This window comes from Trachymyrmex septentrionalis, unplaced genomic scaffold (assembly GCF_001594115.1).
Source record: "Trachymyrmex septentrionalis isolate Tsep2-gDNA-1 unplaced genomic scaffold, Tsep1.0 scaffold22, whole genome shotgun sequence".
NCBI lineage: Eukaryota > Metazoa > Arthropoda > Insecta > Hymenoptera > Formicidae > Trachymyrmex > Trachymyrmex septentrionalis.
This window is the reverse complement of record NW_017305375.1, coordinates 992,169-1,009,212: the sequence shown is the minus strand read 5'-3', so window position 1 is coordinate 1,009,212 and position 17,044 is coordinate 992,169. Positions and strand designations below refer to the sequence as shown.

General features: G+C 39.2%; 1 protein-coding gene across 1 annotated transcript in view; it reads left to right on the top strand.

The window, feature by feature from the left end:
* Positions 1–14,605, top strand: part of LOC108748214 — a 32,016-nt gene extending 17,411 nt beyond the window's left edge. The window contains exons 3-6 of the mRNA XM_018486248.1: positions 883–928; positions 4,366–4,498; positions 12,340–12,446; positions 13,266–14,605. Of these exons, the coding sequence (XP_018341750.1) occupies positions 883–928; positions 4,366–4,498; positions 12,340–12,446; positions 13,266–13,721 (742 nt within the window). The 3' untranslated portion in view covers positions 13,722–14,605. The remainder of the gene's footprint in view (positions 1–882; positions 929–4,365; positions 4,499–12,339; positions 12,447–13,265) is intronic.
* The last annotated feature ends 2,439 nt before the right edge of the window (positions 14,606–17,044 follow it).

Sequence of the window (17,044 nt, the reverse complement as noted above, 5' to 3'; positions counted from 1 at the left end):
TACACGCATTGGTAATTTTTTCGATGATTTTTTATGATGTGAGATCATTCGTATCATTTCTCCGCCGCTGAAAACAGTGTATCTGTATTTAGAAATAATCTAGAATTTTACATATTTTGAAATCCTATTTCAAAATTTGAATAACGTTGGTTTTGTGATATTATTACTCTAGTTCAGTTACAATTGCGTTTCAAGAACTGAAAGTTAAGTTCGCACAGTTTGTAGGATTGGATCTATAATATAAATATAAATTCACACCGAATTATTTAAGCACTGTCAAGATCTATAAAGATTTGATCTATAAAGATTTAGGACCTTTATTTCCTATTCGTCGATATTAGATTTGTTTTTTTATTATATATTTACTAGAACTTTCTTTTACGCTTTTGCGCTTTTAAAATATTAAACATAATACCTATTTCGCTTTAGGTATAAAAAATGTGAACTAGTTTAGCTATAAAAACAAATCTATAATCTAATTTAAGAATTTATCAAAAGCGCAATCATCATCATTTATTCTTGTTCTTAAGGATATTTATATTTAAAAAAACGACTATATAATTTAAAGATTTTAATAAGCATATGATTTATGTGTACTCGGTACAATCTATTTGTACCATCATTTTAGTGCTAATTATCCAGTACACAGGTTTGCTTATCAGTTACAACTTATCAAATGCACCTTGTATTTTCAATTTGTGCGATTGGAAATAGTAATGACTCTACACACCGTGCGCTAGCTTGCTATATAATCACACGAAATTTATTTGCATACATGATTGCTTAGAATCGCCGCAAATTGGATGAAACGAACTTATTGCATATTTCATTCGTGTTCCGATCGATATTTGTAACTAACGGGTGTATTTTTGTTGTTTCTAGGTTACCACAGCTTGCCGTTTTAGCGAAGATTTTGTGCCTCCTGATGGTGAGTGTTTCCACATGTAATCTTTTTATAACATTTATAGAAATTGTGTCCCTCTATTTCTAGATACAAATACATGTATTTTTTTAGAATGTTATATAATAACATATTAGAAAAGATTATTAGCGAAAATGAGTGGCTACGATACATTTTACGGTTAATTAGTTAATATTGTCTTGTTTTGTAATTTATGGAGATTTGAAAATATTTATATCATAAAGATTATCGAGAAATCAAATGTAAAAGTAGGGAAAGCTCAGTTCCAGCGTTTTATCGGCGTTATAATCGATTTGTAATCTTATCTCTTTGAATGCGACCGACATTTGTAGCACGAGCCAATCGCATAAAAGTAATTTGATGATTAGTCGGCCTAGTTTCGCGAACGGGTAACGAGTGGCATAGAGTTCGTATAGTGAGCCACAGTTCCGCTGAAGCCGCAAAATCACCTACTTCCTAGCTCGCTCAATGTATGTAAAGATATATGGGGGCCGCGATCGCAAAGATGACTAGGTCAGATCTGAGATATCCCCGGCACGAAGAGGTCGGGACCCGAGAGGATCGCGTGCTGAAACTCGTGCCAAGACTCGAGTAAATCGGCGATTACAGCGGCACGCACCTTACCTGCCATAGATTAATGATCGGCGCTTCCACTCCTACGCGTTTACAGGCACTGACAATTTATATGGCCGAGAGGCGGCTGCCGGCTTTGAACTCATCCTTAACTCATTGCGGCGTACGTTTAATTCCACGCTGTGGGCGCCGTAAAGCGCTATAAGTTTTGACGTCGCTTGAATTTTTTTTAAGTACCCACGACACCGTTCATTGCGGAACCGTTAATTTGCTATCGCGCTTTGATTAACTGCGTGCATGATAAATCGAGTCTTCCTTCAACTGATCAAGTCTTTCTCGCGTTTCTAAACTGTCTGCATGCTGTTGTAACATTTACTTTAAGATACTTTATCTTATCAATTCTTCATTTATAAAATTGTTAACGATAAACCAATTGTCCATATTTGACTAAAGATGCCAAAAATAATTTGATCAATTACTAATTACTGATTATGGATTATTGACGGACAACTAGATTGTTAAATTATGATTATCTCGATTTGATAGTAAAATAATTTTTGTCATTGACAAAATGTTTTTCAAACTCAGCATCTATACAATATAAATCGTTGAATATCGCAGAGATTGGTATTCGCATGGTACTCGTTATTTATTATGCTTTTGAAATTGATGGAGATCTATGCTCGACTTCCCAAGATGATAAGGACAATTCTCGCCACAGTCTCATCGCACGGAGACTCGAATCGTATTTAAATGAGATTTATGTATCCTCGATACCGGTCTTGAGCGGTGCAGTAAACGGTTTGCTGGTCCAATAAATAATTAAATGGATAGTCGACTGAATCGCGAGAGATAAATTTAGACGTCGATGGTTGAAGTAACTGCATGGTAAATCGAGATGAATGTATTCGAGGCTATTGCCTTAACGATACGTCTGCTAGGTGAGAATTTAATGAAGGGCCAATGTAAAATTCCAAAGAGCTATTTGCTGACAATTGTCATCATTTACTCGCATCCTTATTGTTTGAAAGTTCTGCCCATTAAATGATAATGCAAATATCACAGTGATGACGCGAATCAATTATCATGTTAAGTTTTTATTGGCGCGGTAAGATGAACGCGATTATCTGCACATGATGTTGTAACGCAGAATTCAATGCAGAGTTTGTTACGTGCGTCATTCCGTTATAAACAGTTTCTATAATGTATGTAATCTACTTAACTTTGTATGTTAATCGTTAAAGAAGCATGATGTGCTATCAACTCTCTTGGACCGTCTATCATCTCAACATTAAAAGGCTCGAGTTACAGGATCGTGGAATTGCAATAAAATCCTGCAATGTAAATTTAATTGTTCTTCTCCACACATAAATCTTCACACATAAATCTGTTCGTCACTGTACGTTTATTACGTAGCGATATTTTCTTAGGATAAATTTTTGACCATACATGTAGCATTGATTTTGACACGTAATGTGCAAAAAATGTGAGCAGAATAATCAATTTCGAAATATTAACATTCAACTGCAAGGACATTGCAACTCATTCAATCATTTAATTTCATGATCAATTTATTTAATATTTATTTATAGTTTAGATATTTATGCGTATACCGAAAAAAATATTAAACTTTAAAATATTTGTTTAAATAATTCGAAGTAAATATTTACTAAATGTAAACATGTATAAATATTTGGTACAAAAAAACATTAATTTGATTTAACTATGATTTTTTTTGTACGAATAAATATTTATTTATTGCAAATAAATGTTTACTTAGTATTATTCAAAGAAATATGTATATATATTAAGATTGAGTCAATTTTTTCAGTACACGAATGAAATTATAATTTAGGAGAAACGCGTCACACATACACCATCAACTCTCCTAATGTCTCACGTCTATTATACATGCGCATTCATACGTCATTCGTGATTGCTCGATCATACCAAGCTTTCTATATCGATGTTTGTCGGACTAATGCGCGTTGCACTCGCTATCGTAACATTGTCGGCGCCACTTTTGATATAAACGAAACGCCAGTTTCGGCGACTATTAATGGATGGCTCGTGTCCGCTCGTTAACGAGCTCTCTGCCATCAGCGTGCACCATCTCCGAGCGGCCAGCATGACGACTCTCCGTCTTCGTCTGACACGGCGGATTTTTATCCGCGCGCATCCACCGCGGGAAGAATCCGTACGGGCGGATCAGCGAGAATGACTCGATGTCGTGATATGTGAACCGACCGTAAAAGCATTCTTCTCGGCGGCCGGTGGAAGAATTTCAACGTTCCTTAACGACTCTCAGTTCGGTCGTTTGTTCTGAAAACATGTCGCGCGAATTCTTATCCCGCCAGAGCTTTGTTGTTACATTCAACGAAAGATAAATTATAAAATAATTCAACGACAGATAATATTAAGCGCGATTTTAACTCTGGACCAAGTTTCTCATTTTGTTCTTTATAATCTATATTTGTACATTTCATAACTTATAATTTTTATTTAATATGTATATGAATGTGCTTATATTCTTGTCAACATTTGAATAATTCATCAAATAATCATAAATAGTATGATTTAATCCCTTGAAAAGAAATATTCCGTCATAAAACGAATATTTTTAAAAAATAAATTTTGTATTTTCTTATAAAACGTAAAATACGTAAAATATTGATTTTGAACACATTAAAAGCACCGCGGTCTATATAAGTAATTTGCTAAGTAATTTATCTCTAACGTTTCTCGGTTTGAAGAGGTTATTTAAACATTTGATAAAGCAACTTGGAATGAATTAATTTAAACAATTGATAATTTTTGTATTCGCATAGCTAAGAAGTTTTGGTCTATACGTACGATTCTTGTAATTGTAGGTGGTGATGTGCGGGGCGGTGCCGGCGATGGTGCGCTCCGTGAGTCTCTACTCAACTTGCAGCAGCGGCAATGTTACCGTAATAGGCCGCTCGATCAAAGCAGTGGGACGCGACGATTACAATGCACCTTACCGTAAGTAAGACCGCAAAAATGGTTAAGTCTCACTTGTTGCTAATTTAATTTATATACGATAGACAATATTTTTTTTCACGAAGAAAATTATTTTGTGACTGTTATAATATTTTGTTGTTATCTTTCCGAAATTTTTTCCAAATTAAGTTTGCAGAAATAATTTAAAAAGTATTTTTGTGTTTATTATATATTATGTAGGTTTTTTATTGTTACCTTTTAAGAAAAAGATATATTCCTGTATCTCCTGTTTCTCTTACGATCTATTAAAATAAATCTCTTTTTTTTTTATGGAAGATTTTTCTTAGCTGCTCTAAAATTTTCAAATATTTAACTTAATTAAGCACAATCGATAAAATTTATCGATTGCATTGTTAATTGATTATTAATATTGAACACACTTTATATATTTGTTATATGATTTGCATTATCTTCAAAATGAAAAAAATATGCGTAATGATAACATCATCTAAAATCACTAGAATGAAATAATCAAATCTGTTAATTGAATCGATTTTTAGTCAGCATTTTTATCACACCAGTGTGTTTTGTATATAAGAAAGGGATTTTCATCCGGGAGTACGATGCATTAAAGAACTCTAATTTACTGCGATTCTTATCGATTGACCTCAGTCGGTCGGAAAGCTTATCTCTCTCGTTTTCGCTATGGAATGTCTCTACGGAGCTTTCCGGGTTGAATTTCCATTTTTACGAACTAATAACTGCAGTCCTATTTCCGTGAGCAGTTTGCCGGACGCACAAACGTCGGAGAAGATACGAAAGGAGTAAAAGCTGGAGGACGACCACCGAGGAGTCCCGATGAATTACGACGTAATTTTACCCCGTCTTGATTGTTTTCGGCTAGACACTCTCGTCGTTTGTCTTATTATACATCGAGTGCATTTCGCCTCATTTCTATTTATTGGAATCAGTTTTACGGGCAGATATTATTTAGAAATAAAAGAGAATTTAGTTTTATTTTTCAAGCAGTTGAAAGTCTTCAACAAAATATATGGGACATTTACATGGGTGCTCGCTTATCTTCCACTTGCATTTTATCACCTTCACATAAATTCGCTATGAAAGCAATACTCATTTATGGACAGGATGTTTAGATGATATATTTATTAAATATTTGTCAAACATTTCACGTCCTTGATTAATGTACTTAAACCGGGCAAATCGTTGACATAGAATTATGATGATTAAACGTCTCTCTTGTGCGCAATTCGTTCGTTCCCGTCAATTTGCCGATTTGTCGACTTTACAGTCCGAAGTCGAATCTTTTCAAACACGGAAGTGGAGATTTTGAGATCTGAAATTAATAATAAAATAATATTAATGTACATAATATTGTGAAAACTGAAAACTCTTCAACTTTGCGTCACTTATTTTTTACGTAATTTAATCGTGGATTAAAACGAATTTAGAATTATTTGAATATAAATCATTTGTTTATTTCACGCGGCACAATATAACATATGGTTGTTTTATTCTCAAATTTTACCAGTACCAAAAAATGCCATTTTGTAGATACCTCTAATATAATGGAGAGATTCCATATTATAGTTTAAATTTCATCAATTTCATACGGCGGTCCTTCACTGCCGAAAGATTCTTCTCGCGGTGGTTCCCTTCGCGAACTCGCGAGTTCGCGAAAATTTTGCGCGCGATATCCCGGACGAAACGAGCGAACGGGCTGTCCGCCCTACGCGCGGCGTGAGTACGAGGCGGTTCCTCTTGAGACGATTGCCAACGAGGTAGGGGACGAAAGGAAGGTTCGGAAGGAGGGAAGAAGGCGCTCGCTTGTGCAAACAGAGGAGCCAGTTTTCGCGCCGCACGCTGCGCGCCGCGTCTGCACCTCCCCGAGATCCATCACCTTCGCGTACCTCCTCCTCCTCCTCCTCCTCCTCCTTCATCTCCTGCCCTTCTTCTTTTACCTCCTCCTGCCTTCTTGCTTTTGCCTCCACCTTTTCCCACTGTTACTCTGCTCTCTCACCTCTTACGGCACTCAACTGCCGACAACGAGCCTCTCCTGACCGGCGATTACTCAAGCCCCTCTCGCGACTCCGGAACGGCGTGTGCTGCTGCACGGGGGATTGAGACACTGTGAGAGAGTCCTTGAGGAGCCATGTACCAGGTTCCGAGGTAGAACGCGCCACGACGTATCTTCGGGAGCTTGGAGTTGTTGCTGATGCTGGCGACTGAAGCCTGTTTTCTATCGAATAGCAGACATTATTGTATTGTAAAAATTCCACGATAATTTACTAAATAAAATTAGAATTGTATAATGTATGAAGGCATGTCGGGGAGCTCATACGGAATAGTGATTTTCCGGGAATCGTTTTACATATCGATACCGGTAGATAAACAAGTAAAAGAATTACGTAATTATGGAGTAATACTTTTTGCGCTTAACGCATCTATTAATTTAATCGTTGCATTAATATGCGATATAATTACACACTTAATATGCCAAGTTGCGATTTAACTGGAGTAATATTAGAGACGTAGAAGAAGATCAGGAATTCTGAATGAGGGGTAACCGAGAGCCAAGCTGGAATGATAAATCATAATTCAAGTGAGTCAGTTAATAACATGATAATAACTATCATCCACAATCACACAAGGTAAATAATAATTATCAACTTTTCGTTACTCGCGCACCGAGCAAACACAAATGCGATCTACGTGACACGCCGTACTTATAATTACCGGGACACGACATACTTACCGTACTTACATGATTCCTCAGACACCTCGCGAACCGTTCCGTCTGATGTTTCATGTTCCGGAATTGGGTGTCCTTCGGACTGACATCCGCGCGAAAATTTCGACACGACGACGTCGCGAAAGAGGGAAAGCGATAGAGAACTGAACCGGGGCGTGTTACGTGTTTACGGGGAATCGGTTGCGCCGGCAGCATCAATCGTTCGGACTGGAATTTAATTATTTGAGTCGCGGGGGCTGTGATTACCGCGTCAGTCCGATAAACCAGACTTCACCTGTCGCACCTTTGATCCATCCCGTGCATACCTCGCATTGCATTCCCGTCCGTCCTGGACCGGTGTTCGTCTACTGTGCGTCATCGAGGAGAGGACGATCCTCGCGCATCGGCCAATCGTGCGTTTAGGTGTTAATGACAGGGTCGCTATTATACGCGCGCGCTCATAACGAGAGAGCTGCATCTATACGCTGTGTTCTCTCCTGCCTCTTGCCTTTCCCTTTTGACTTTTTCTTGCGCTTTACACGGTCGGTACCGACCATCTCTCCCTCGCGCGTTGTATTATAGCTTTCATAACGCCGACGCCGCGAAATTGTAGCGCGTCCCAGTGGTTCTCGGTCCAAGTCGGCGTCGCTTCACCTTTGTACCAAGACCCAACATCAACAACTAATAACCGTACATTGGTGCTTTTTGCTACGTGATAATCGCGTGTAATTTTCTTTCCTCTGTTTTCTCCAAAAGGATAGTCGAATTTTTTAAGTCTTACAAATTTTTCAGGTTGTATTGCAGGTCAATCGTGGGATAGAACTTTCTGAATAGTTTGCTTCAACACGCGATAGAAAAATGCGTAGGTAGTTGCGAACCTGTAACGAGCGGCGAATTGGTTCCTATATCGCGAGGAGCACGTAGAAGTAATATATGGGATCCATTCTTCTCTCCTTCTATCTCGCTCTTTTCCTCTTACGTGCAGGCCCATCCTACCAGTTATTATCCGGAGTAATCGTGCCTAAAAGCCGGTGCCCGCTTTTGATTAAAATTGGCTTTTAATTCATTTGGCAGCCTCTAATCTCGCGGCGGCTCCGATCAGAGGGAACCAGAGCGAGGGCGACGAGCCGATGGTCAGGGGAAAGGAGTAGGGGGGAGTTGAGGGAGAGAAGACAGAGGTTTGAAGCGAAAAATTTAGTGGCTTCCTCTCTTCATCCTCATACGTGCCGCCGAGTGCTTGCGAGTGCGTCATGAATAAATTCCGATGTCGCACCTTTCGGCAAAATATATTACATCGATCGATTGCAGATAGCTCTTGGAATGCTTCTTATATGTAAAGTTTGAGAATTTTATATTTTCGAATAATGTTTCATATCAAAATAATTTCGGCCTACATTGCATTCGTAATTCTGTTCTCTTTTTATAATTCAGTCATGAAGTTTAATCCTCGGTTTAACCAGTCACCAGATTTTTAAAAATTATTATCTGAGATAATAATTCATATTCAAATTAAAATCATTCTTATTGAGAATATATTGTATATAAATTGTTTTTTCATTTATTAGTATTTGAAAACAATATATGGATTTATTCACAATTTTCTGAAGAAAGTAAGTAGAAGTCAAATATTAGATGGAATAAGCACACATTAAATAACTTATTATGATATAGTATTTCTCAAAAAAATAAAGATTTTAATTAATGTAGCTTTTTTATTATGGCCTTTGATGGAAGTGTATATTTAATAATTCGTAAAAGTAATTATTAAAAGAAAAAAATATTAATCAACATCCATACAATATTTTGACAACAATCACATTTTTTCTGAGCTGTAAAAATATTCCAGGGTTTCTGTACACGCTTACCGACAGTTGTCGGTGTCGTTATGTGTATTGCACAGATATTTTTTATGGTAAAAAAGGTTGCGCAAAGCACATAATAACACCGACAACTATCCGTAGACTTGTGCAGAATAGCACCCTAGGTGATTATTTCCGAGTTAAGAATTCGCAGATTTGCACAGAATAATTTACTTTGAGAGATGTCGACATAAGTACTTTATTATATTCCTCCAATTTTAAGACATGAATTCAAAGTATTTTTATCAATATCGAGATACTTATTGCGTTCGGCACATATCATACTAATACTTTGGGAAAAAGATTCTTCGGCCGAGGAAATCCGTCAAATGGAAGATTGAAATCAACGCGCCGTAGACGCCTGTCTCGAAACTCCATGCGTCTGGCAACTTACTAACAAACGCGTCAGCACTCGAAATGGCGCGCCGGTCTCGCTTCCTTTCTTTGATAACGATAACCATCGCTTCGAGACGAAGCGACAGAGTTTCGCTGCGATTGCTTCGGTCGCCGACGACGATGTCGACGGCGACGAGGTACCGGAAATGTGAAAGTTCGGTAATGGGTAACTGGAGCGAGCAAACACGTACAGAGGACTTTGTGAAATGCGGTAACATCGCTCCGGTTGTTATCATCGTATCTTTTTCCGCCATTGTACCGCAATTGCGCGACGCATACTTAAAATTCCGGTGTCACAAACCGGAAGGAAAAGAGTATCGATTCCGTGCTCGATAGTTTCTGATTTATTTGCAACCGTTGGATACTTATATTATCATGTAACGCACATTCCGTGTCTCATTATCGATACGCTATAGTTTCGCTATGCTCGAATTTCCACATCCCGTATAACTCCCTCGATATCTCCGATAAAGTTCATATTAAGATAGCGTAGTTATATGATTCAAACTGGTTTTCATTATAACACCGATTATCTCGTAACACTTCTTACCGTTTGTCAATACCGTTTGATAAACTGTCGACGATTAACAGATATTTAAAAAAGGAAGTTTTTAATGTTTGTTATCAACTTTATCAGTATTTCAACTAATATTTGTTTTTACGATAATAAAAATAATTTTGAGTCTTTATTTTTGCTAATTAATTACTGATTGATTGGACGCAACTGATCGGCTGGAAAGATTATAATTTTCTGATTAAATATCTAATATTTAAAATTATTATGTACAGCATCTATATCATGCAATTGATGGATAGCTTGAACAAAATTATTTATATTCTTTGCTGTTGAAAATTTATTAATCGAATTTTTATAAAACAATTTTTTCGGCACACACAACAAATATAAAATATATAGAAATTACTAATTGTAAGTTTTATCATGAAGTGTTTTGATTTATAACCTAATTTTGTATGCAAAATCTATTTGAGGAACGTGATGTATACACTTTGTTATTGTGTTGTGTATATACTGTGTTGTTGTGTATTTATCGCTTATTTAAATTGTAAAATGATTGCGTAATTTATGGTTAATTATTCAATAATAAGTGCTCTTGAAATGTATATATCTCAATAATTGCTATCTACCAATCGATGCATCAATATTCATAAAATCTCTCGATCGCCGTGTTAAAGGGTGCGTAATCATGTATGTATTTCTCACTTGACTACTTTGATACAAATGATAGATAAAAACAATGGTTTCTCTTTAATGATACTATCGGACTCAACATCTCATTGCAAGGCAAATCCAATTAATTAGCGTAAGTGGCACAATTAATTGGCGCGGACTACACACCATAGGCTAGTGAGATAGCAGTTTGAGATTAAGTTCTCTGTTTCTCACTTTTTTTTTATTGGCGAAGACCCGTGCAAGGCGAGAAAGAGGCGCAAGTAGAAGAGAACAGGATAGAGAAAGAGAGTGAATGAGTGAGTGAGTGAGTGAGTGAGTGAGTGAGTGAGAGAGAGAGAGAGAGAGAGAGAGAATTAAACGCAGCTGAAGAAGGGTTTTACGAGGCAGTTCGGGGACATTCTTGATTTCGATGTTGGAAGAGAATCCGACGAGGACCACTTGAATTTAACGAGGTTCCACGGCAAATGGGCCACCCTGCAGACCCGCCTCCTTTATTTTCTCTATACTACTGGAACTCATACTGCACTACTAACCTATGAATAAACACTCGATTTTATGATTGCGCCTTCCGTCACAAAGTTTCTGAGAAACGTTACGATCGACTTTAGACCTGTCAGCGAAAGGACAAAATTTTTGCATTTTTCGATTTTCTCTTTATCAAGTACAGTTCATTATTAACATGCGCAATGGTTCCTAAACTATTATGAACTATTTTTCATTTTAATATAACGAGTGAGTGCTCTCAAATAACTTATGACATAAAGTTGTAAATTTATGTTGCGAAATAAGGGATGTAAAAATATTGCACCATTCGTCATCTCTCTCATAAATGAAGGGAACGAAAAAGAAATTGATTTAATGTATCACTACTGACTCAGTTCTCGCAATGAGTTACAGTAAGCACATTGGTGAATATTTCTCGTGTGAAGAAAAAGAAAAAGGAAGTCATCAGTCGCGCACCTGTACCTGATCCCTTTTTTTTTTCATTCGGCGGACAAAGGGTGCCTGCTTCTCGCTCGACAAAATTTCGTAACACCAAGTAGGAAGGATAAAGGGAAACGGAGGGACAGAGAAAGAGACAGAGAGACGGCGCTGCACCGGCTACGGTGCAACGTGCACTTCGGGGTCGAGGCACGACAGGATCCGCTAAGTGGCAAAGCATACACCGGACGGTCTGTGCCTCCTTCATTAGCACCAACTAGCCTCAGCGGTAGGCTTAGCCGAGTCTTTTCTTCTTTTCTGCCGGTGCCGAAGAGAGCGCCGGGTAGAGGGGCTCAGCGTCGTTGTAGGTACGACTCGCGCCATAAACCTCGACGAGGTCTCTTCTCGGAAATATGCCAGCGTGCATACCAAAGCACAAAACGGTTCGCTTTGTGCATCCTGTCGCCTGTCCTCTGGGATCGAAGCTTCGTGTTGGTAGAAACTGCAAGAGTTTCTACTGAAGTCTCTTGAGTCTTTTTTCCAAGTAATTCTTGCATTTGTGCATAGGTATTATTTTACGCAAAATTGCATGTACTTCTGCTTTCTCGGAGAGAATAAGAATTTGCAAACAATTTTTTAAATCGTTTGCTAAATTTTGATAAGAATAATCTTTTATATAATATAATTATATAATATACAGCTGTTTTGTTAAAATAGATTTTGTTGAAACCTTTAATGAAGTTTCCTATCTCTTTGTCTGTTACAGAGAAGCTCACCACACAATCGGAAGATTTCAGTAGGAAGCTGTACATCTTTGCGGAGAAGAGCCAACGATACATTTGCTTCAATAAGCGGTGGAAACTCGTCGGCCTGGTAATTACTCGCCTTCCAATTAGTAGACATACTTCATCATCTCAAGTGAGCGGGTATAAAATTTACACGCGCCGGTAAACGCCTCGAATTGCACTTCGTAAATTTCTATTCATCACCTACGCTCGAGACTATAATTTCGAAGTTATTAACAGTTTGATGATTCAAGGTTTCAACGTTTACAGTGTATATTACAAGATTCAATTTTCTTTGATTTACCGTGTGTTAAGTACCGTTCAAATTGCTGAAATTCATTCAAACCATTTTTTAATCATTTTTATTTGGAATGCTGTAATGAAAATTACGTACAATAATTAAAGTTTTCATAATTAAGGCTTAGTGTTTTAATTTATTTAGTGTTTTAATTTATTTAGCACGAGCACATGATAAAACGTTGGTTGATTATTGCGTCGTTTATGGAAAACAATTAAAATTATGTCATATCCATTAAGCGTATGCCATGTATAATATGTAACGTAACTTTCCATAAAAGACACAACAATCGGCTAACATTTTATTTATCGTGTGTATTCTTGCACTAAGACTGCGAATTCTGTAAAAGCGTTATTCTCTCATATAATAGTTAAGAGATTTGAGTGGACCTTTTAATCTTTTGCAGTCTTATATATTTTAAATTGTAATATGTAAACTACTTTACAATAATTGCGAATTTTTTAAGTAAATATTTAATTGTCCATGTTATTATTATGGCAAATATTTAATATTAATTCACGTGTAATATTATTTAGCGAGCTGCAAAGGATTAATGTCGAAACAGCGAGTAGTAGTATACGTCGTGAACCGTCGACTATTTATTTGCAGCCGAAAAAACAGAAGGGACCGATGTGCCAGTTTTACGAGGTGTACAACGGCCCCTATCTGAGGTACAGGAGCGCCGTCGACGGGACGCGGTATATCGGGTTCAACAAGTTCGGCAAGCCGATGAAGAATCCCCACGGCAGACAAGAGTGTTTCAACTTCATCAAGTACAATCCCCATGCCGACATAAACCACCACAACAGCCTGGTGAACGCGGAGATGGGCGGTATGGAGCCGCGGGAGCCGTACGTCGTCTCGAGGAAACCGTCGCCGGTGATGAGGGCCACGAAGAACTCCCTGTTGCAGGCCGACAGTGCGAGGGAGCACGTCCACACGTCCACGCATCGCTATCGGCACTCGAATCGCTGGAAGCATCTCTCGCAACGGCAGGACGGGGCAGACTCGGGGCCCCGGAGACGGCACGAGAGCCGCCTCCTCGTCGAGGCCAACAAGTATTGAGCCACGTGCGAGCTCGCCGATCAAGACTGCCTCCTCTGTACCCCGTGAGAGCCTGAGATCAGAACTGCCAAATACGCTGGTGGATCGCACGGTCGGGATGTCAGGAGCCCACTTAACGGCGCGGCGCCTCGCCTGTGTCGCGACTCGAAGCACCACGTATTCGTTCGATCGGTCGGCGAATCAAGAGCGCGGGCGCGGCTCGCTCCGAGCACACACACACGCCTTAAGCTGCGCCCGTTTAGTTTCCGTTTCCGCCCGCCGGACCGAAGCAATATTCCCGCGGCGAGGACGGGTGTCGTCGTCGTCGTCGAGATTAGCGTCCAAGATCGGCGGTGGACACTCGCCGGCGAAGCTATCTCAATTTCACGCGGTTAAGTTCGATTTACACTTGCCCCGACTGATCTCTCTTCAGGCAAGTATGTACCTCGTAACGTATAAGAGCGTTTTCTTTCTCATCGTTGATTCCTCGTGGATTTAATTCGCGCTCGTTATTCTCTGTCTCTTTTTTACTCTCTCTCTCTCTCTCTCTCTGTCTATCTATATCTCTGTCTCTGTTCTTAATCTCGCGACGAAGCGTGGCCAATTAGTAGAAAATATCTTTCTTTCGATGCTGCGCGTCGTGGTAAACGCGCGACACCGCGCCGGCTATGGAAATTCATTCAAGCCGTTATTGCTTGATCGATCGTTTGGAGCGACGCAAAGGAATTCACATCGCGTAGAAATCGTAGCGCAACCGAACGGCTGCTGTGCTTCGAGCGCGGTCACCGGTGCCCGCAATGGTGCAGCGCAAAGAGCCGCGCGGACGGCGCACGCCGACGGACATGCTGTTTTCCCAATTTGTTTCGCAAAAATAATTCGTCTTTTGGATACATCGTGAAATACAGAATTGCTAATATAATTTTGAGATATTAACATAATTCGCTTAAACAATAATTTGTATAAAAAAATTTCACCAAGGTGCACAATTGGACTAAAATCTTGGAAAGAAACGTCTCTCGTTTGTTCTCTACGATAAAATCTTAATCTTCAATTCAATATATCCTTGCAAAATCATTGAAAGATATTGACAGATCATTCGTGTGAACACTCTTGAACAAGCCAGTCCATTCATTTGGCTTGATCAAACTCTTTTCGATTAATAAGTTACGCATTATCGAAAGTGTAATTAGCGATGATAACGTGTACGATCAGAATTTGAGATCCCCGGCGAATAAAGGCGGGAACACCGGCCGCCTCGGCGCTGGTCCAGCGAGGGGAAATATTTGTCACGTCGCGGACGCTCGTACGTCGCCACTCTTACGCTCGCCTGCGCAGTTAGAGCTCTCGCCGCTCTCTCGCGCAAGACTCTCTCGCTCGCTGTGCTAATTACGCCGCCTAACGTAGCGTGCGTGCGTGCGTGCCTGCTCGCGTGTATGAATAATGTGTGCGTGCCTGCCTGCCTGCCTGCGTGCGTACGTGCGTGCTCGCGATGTACACGCAGGCCTTACCGCCGCCGACGCACAAACTCGCGGCGCGATCGATTGCGAACGTGCCGAGTCTTACAACCGACCGACACAACTTCTTCGGGTTCTTTCTTCGATAAATTTCATAATTCTGAATTCGGGATTGTATTCGGAACCTCTGAAAATTAACACGATTACGACGATGTCATTGTGTAGCTTTGAAATAGGAGGAGCAAAATGTTTCAGATGCGGGACATTTGAAGGTTTGATATAAACAAGGCCGGAAGTGCCGTGTATTAAAAAAGAATTACTTTTGTATTTATAGAAGAGCTCTCTACGCTAACGAGATACAGCAAAAAGCTGTACATGTAATTTTTGAGAAGATTCTTACGAGACGCCAAGAGATAAAGAGTATTTTTTCTATACTTTTTCAAATGGATAAAATAGTAGTTTTTCATTTTTGTACTTTTTACCCCAGTGTTCGTCTGTGTTCCTCTATCTCTCAAATACAAGATGACATCGATCGATATACAAATTTTGTCGGCAATATTTTCGAACGCAAAGATTTTGCGCGAAAGTCTTCAAATATTTCGTAACTTTTATTCGATCCGGCAATCGGTCAGAACTGCGTGTCTGCGTACGCGAGTATATTGGACTTGTGTGCATTTGCGTGCATACGTATTTCGCCTCCGGGAAGCGTGTGAGTGCGTGTAATATAATGCATTATCGTTAATGAACTTAATCCTTAGAACGCTATCGCAGACTGTATTATTAGGCTAGGTATATGAATATATGACGCGGTGGCGACTCGACGAAGGAGACCAGGGGTGCCGAGTTCTCATCAAAGATCGTCTTGTGCCAGTCTTATTTTTCGCTTCTATTCTCTGAGGTCGGGCTCTCGACCGAGCGTCGACCTCTCGTGCCGTTTTAACTTTTCACACAGGCACAAGGAAGGCACCCCGGAGCGGTCCATTTTCGTAGACTCGCCACGTAAGGAGCGCCTGTCCTTTTTCCCCCCTCTCCCCTCCTTTCCAAAAAAGAAAGAAAGAAATCGCTCCCTAGGTAGCTTATTTATTGAATCACGTTTAGGTACTACGACAGCCGAAATGCCCAAGATACCCTTCGTTTCCCCCTCGTACGTATATATATGTATATGAAGATATGCGCTGCTCTCTTTTCATCGTTTTCATTACCATTTACCCTTTTCCCACCCTCTTCCCCTCTTCCTATCAGTCACGTTTCTTAATTATCATTTCGCTCAACATCATGTCACAACTGCGAGTCGTACGATGTCACTAATTATTAATTCATCGGCTTTTAGCTTATTTATAATTTATATCTTCTTCGTGAAAACACATTATCTACGCGTTGCAAGTTCTTCGTAAAGAATGGTTGGTAGTGTGTTTTTTACGTTGTACATTTACGTTTAATGTTCCATCATATCGCTGTAATATGGAGTAATATCCAAATCGTGCACATTTCAACAAAGATCCTAATCACTTAATAAACTTAATTTACTTAACAACATATTTTTTTTTACTTCGCGTCCCTTCACTTCGTTTAAATTATTAAAATTCACGCTTTTTACACAAAGTCTGAAAATACTCAATACCTGATTAATTTAATTGCATACGAGTGGCAGTGCATAAGAAAGCTTATTCCTACGGATGATGTTTGTATGTGTGTTAAAAAATGTAGGGAGCAATATGCACGTAGTAACGCCACGTTTCGTGCGACGAATCGAAAATTTAGTTTTGCAACACGTTTTATACAGATCGAATAATTTCTTATACGGAGTGGCATTTTTTTTATATAATTAATGAAAATCTCTTCTTACTCGATTTTTACTACGAATCATTCATTACTTATGTTAAAGTTCGA